Genomic DNA, 2933 nt, shown 5'->3' on the forward strand with positions numbered 1-2933 from the left:
AATTTATCATAGTCATTTAGCACTTTTTTTTAAAGCTAAAATCTACACACTGGACCTTTAAGCAGAGACAAATCTGGAGCGAGGCAAACAGCACACTGTAAATGTTACAATATAATACATCAGCGGTGAAATCAGAGGACGGGCTCATTGTAATGCATGGAATGGAATGAGGAACAGTATCAAACACAAGTGAGCCCGTCCTCCGATTTCTACCTTCACCAGCCTCCCCCGTAATATATACAGGAAAATTACATTCAACATCATAGAAAATAGCTACTTACAACAGAGTCTTTTATCAATCACTTTGTGGCATGACATTCATGGTGTCTTGATAGAAAATAATGTCTCTCAATACTGATGAAATACTGAAATACAGAAAATCTTAGTAAAGGTTATAGACTGTACACCACAGAACTCAGTAGTCCAGGAGCCTGGAGGACGGGATCATGGTAATGCATGGAACGGAATAGGGAATGGTCGAACATTCTTCATTCCATTCCGTGCATGACACTGATGCCATCCTCCGATTTCTACCTCCACCAGCCTCCCCTGAGTGGAGGTTTACTGCGGTCCCCCACCTGAGCTTACAATACACATCCTTGGACATCATGCGGTAGTTTGTGTAAATTGGTGCAACCCTGTATAAATGAAGTGTGTTTTTTTCTTTTTTTTCTATAACAATCTCCATCCCCATCATCATCAGAATCTTTTTTTTTTTTACCTCAACAATTAAAAGCAACATTTCAATTCACTACACAACAAGGATAATACCGTTGTTCTAAATCCTTGCCTTGACAATCGCAAACTCATTGCGACCATCTTATTGGACAAAAATGAACAAGAAAAAAAATGAACAAGAATTACCGTTCAACAATAACAATATCCATTTCACACCTCAACGGAATCACGTAGAAAACCAAAAGGAATGATCATTACACTGAATGAACTGAAGCAGACACAATGCTCCACTGGACCCAAACGAACACAAGGCGTTCCATTTAGAAACGTCCCACGCCATTTAGTTCTCCTTTCCTCTCTCCAGTGGTCTTTCAGGTTGCGTTACCCGGAACGATTGTGTTCATTGAAACTACGAGTGTTACGAGTGGTGGGGGGGGGGGGGGGGGGGGTTAGGGTTAGGGGGGGGTGAGGTCGTCAAACACCTTGGGAAGTCAACCCACCCCCCCCCCCATCCCCCCTCCCCCCAGTGACGAGGGTGAATTCCAACAGCAGTCCTCTCTCTCTCTGGCGTCCATTAATGAAATATACACTTCAATCCTATTAATGAAAACCATTAGACTGTAGCACACTGCAGATAGTCCCATTCATATCTATTAACAAGAAAATACCCTGTTATTTCATCCATTTATTTATATCTATATATAGATATATGTAGATAGATATAGATATATAGATGTGTGCTGCTGTTGCGTAAGCTTTGAAGAAGCTGACAGGAGCTCTGTGAATGTAGAGAGGTTTCCATGAGGGCATCGTCTGTTGTGAGTCTGGGGGATTGGAGCGTAGAAGAAGAAGTAGAAGAAGAAGCAGAATGTCTTTGTTGTAACTGATGGACGAATAAAGTTGTGATGTATCGTATCAGGGGCCGTCGCGGCAGAGACAGATAGACAGACAGAAGGAAAAAAAACAAACACAGACAACACATCAGTCTAAAAGTTCAACTAATTCCAACTTTTGACGTACGCGACAGACAAATCACAGATGGCTATCCGTCGCCTCAGTCATCCGTCAACGGACGTATGAAAACTTTGTGGCTCCATCAGTTTTTGACACAAAAACAAAACCCTGTCTGACAGCCCCCCCCCCTCCCCCCCGTCATGGCCGCCCTCCAGCACCACCCCCCAATCACAGCACGGTGGTCTCTGTCTGGAGGAAGGACTGGGTGCGGGACTTGTGTTGGCACTGTGCCATGGTCTCCGAGCCGTTCCGGGAGGCGGAGTAGCTGAAATGGTGGTCTCGGGACATGCTACAGTCCAGACAGATATTCCGCCACTTCCTCTTCAGCTCCCCCTGGACCTGGGGTCAGAGGGACAGATGTCTCAGGACTGAGGGAAACACATTGACATTCATTCCCAAACTTTGTCCGACATCATTTATCAATTTAAAGCTTTATTGTTTACTGTTTTGGTGTGGCAGGAAGAAAAACAACGACAGACAATTTTCAATTGAAAGAACAGAACGACTCTCTTATTCAATGACAATTATGTTTCTTTTTACAAAAGCACCTTCCCCTGCATGTGAAAATATGTTAATTGAAACCGAGTAAGTCTCACTATTCATTCATTCATTCATTCATTCATTCAGTTGCATGTCTCAGAACTGTGGGAAACACATTAACATCTTTCCCTAACTTCTTCCAACGTCATTTATCAATTTAAAGCTGGTGTAACAGGAATCAAAACAGTGACAGTTACAGACTACGATGTCTTCTTTTCAACCAACTGAAAGAACAAAATGTCTCTCCTATTCGATAACAATTATGTTGTTATTATGTCACCTTCCTCTGCAACTGAAAATGTGTTCATTTGAACTGAGTAAGGCAGATTATTTCGATATTCATTAATTCAGTTGCATGTCTCATTATCTGAGCTGTCAGTCTCTACTCTCCAAAGCATTCATCCAGGGGAGGCTGGTGGAGGTAGAAATCGGAGGATGGGCTCATTGTAATGCATGGAATGGAATGAGGAATGGTACCAAACACAATTTTCTTTTGATACCATTCCTCATTCCACTCCATGCATTACATGTTTGATACCATTCCTCATCCCATTCCATGCATTACAATGAGCCCATCCTCCGATTTCTACCTCCACCAGCCTCCCCTGCATTCATCTGATACCAGAGGGACTGAGACTAAGAACAGTGACAATGACAGCTCACCTCGCTGTTCAGGAAACAGTACAAGATGGCCACCACCA

General features: G+C 43.0%; 1 protein-coding gene across 1 annotated transcript in view; it reads right to left on the reverse strand.

Moving 5' to 3' along the window:
* Nucleotides 1-1860: 1860 nt before the first annotated feature.
* The window catches only part of LOC310821521 (vasoactive intestinal polypeptide receptor 2-like), a gene marked incomplete at both ends in the record, with an annotated part of 26314 nt that continues 25241 nt past the window's right edge, over nucleotides 1861-2933 (reverse strand). The window contains 2 exons of the mRNA XM_083693607.1: nucleotides 1861-2031; nucleotides 2896-2933. The exon at nucleotides 2896-2933 is cut by the window's right edge and continues 4 nt beyond it. Coding sequence (XP_083549733.1) covers nucleotides 1861-2031; nucleotides 2896-2933 — 209 coding nt within the window. The remainder of the gene's footprint in view (nucleotides 2032-2895) is intronic.

The sequence above is a fragment of the Argentina silus genome, assembly GCF_951799395.1.
Source record: "Argentina silus genome assembly, chromosome: 22".
Lineage (NCBI taxonomy): Eukaryota > Metazoa > Chordata > Actinopteri > Argentiniformes > Argentinidae > Argentina > Argentina silus.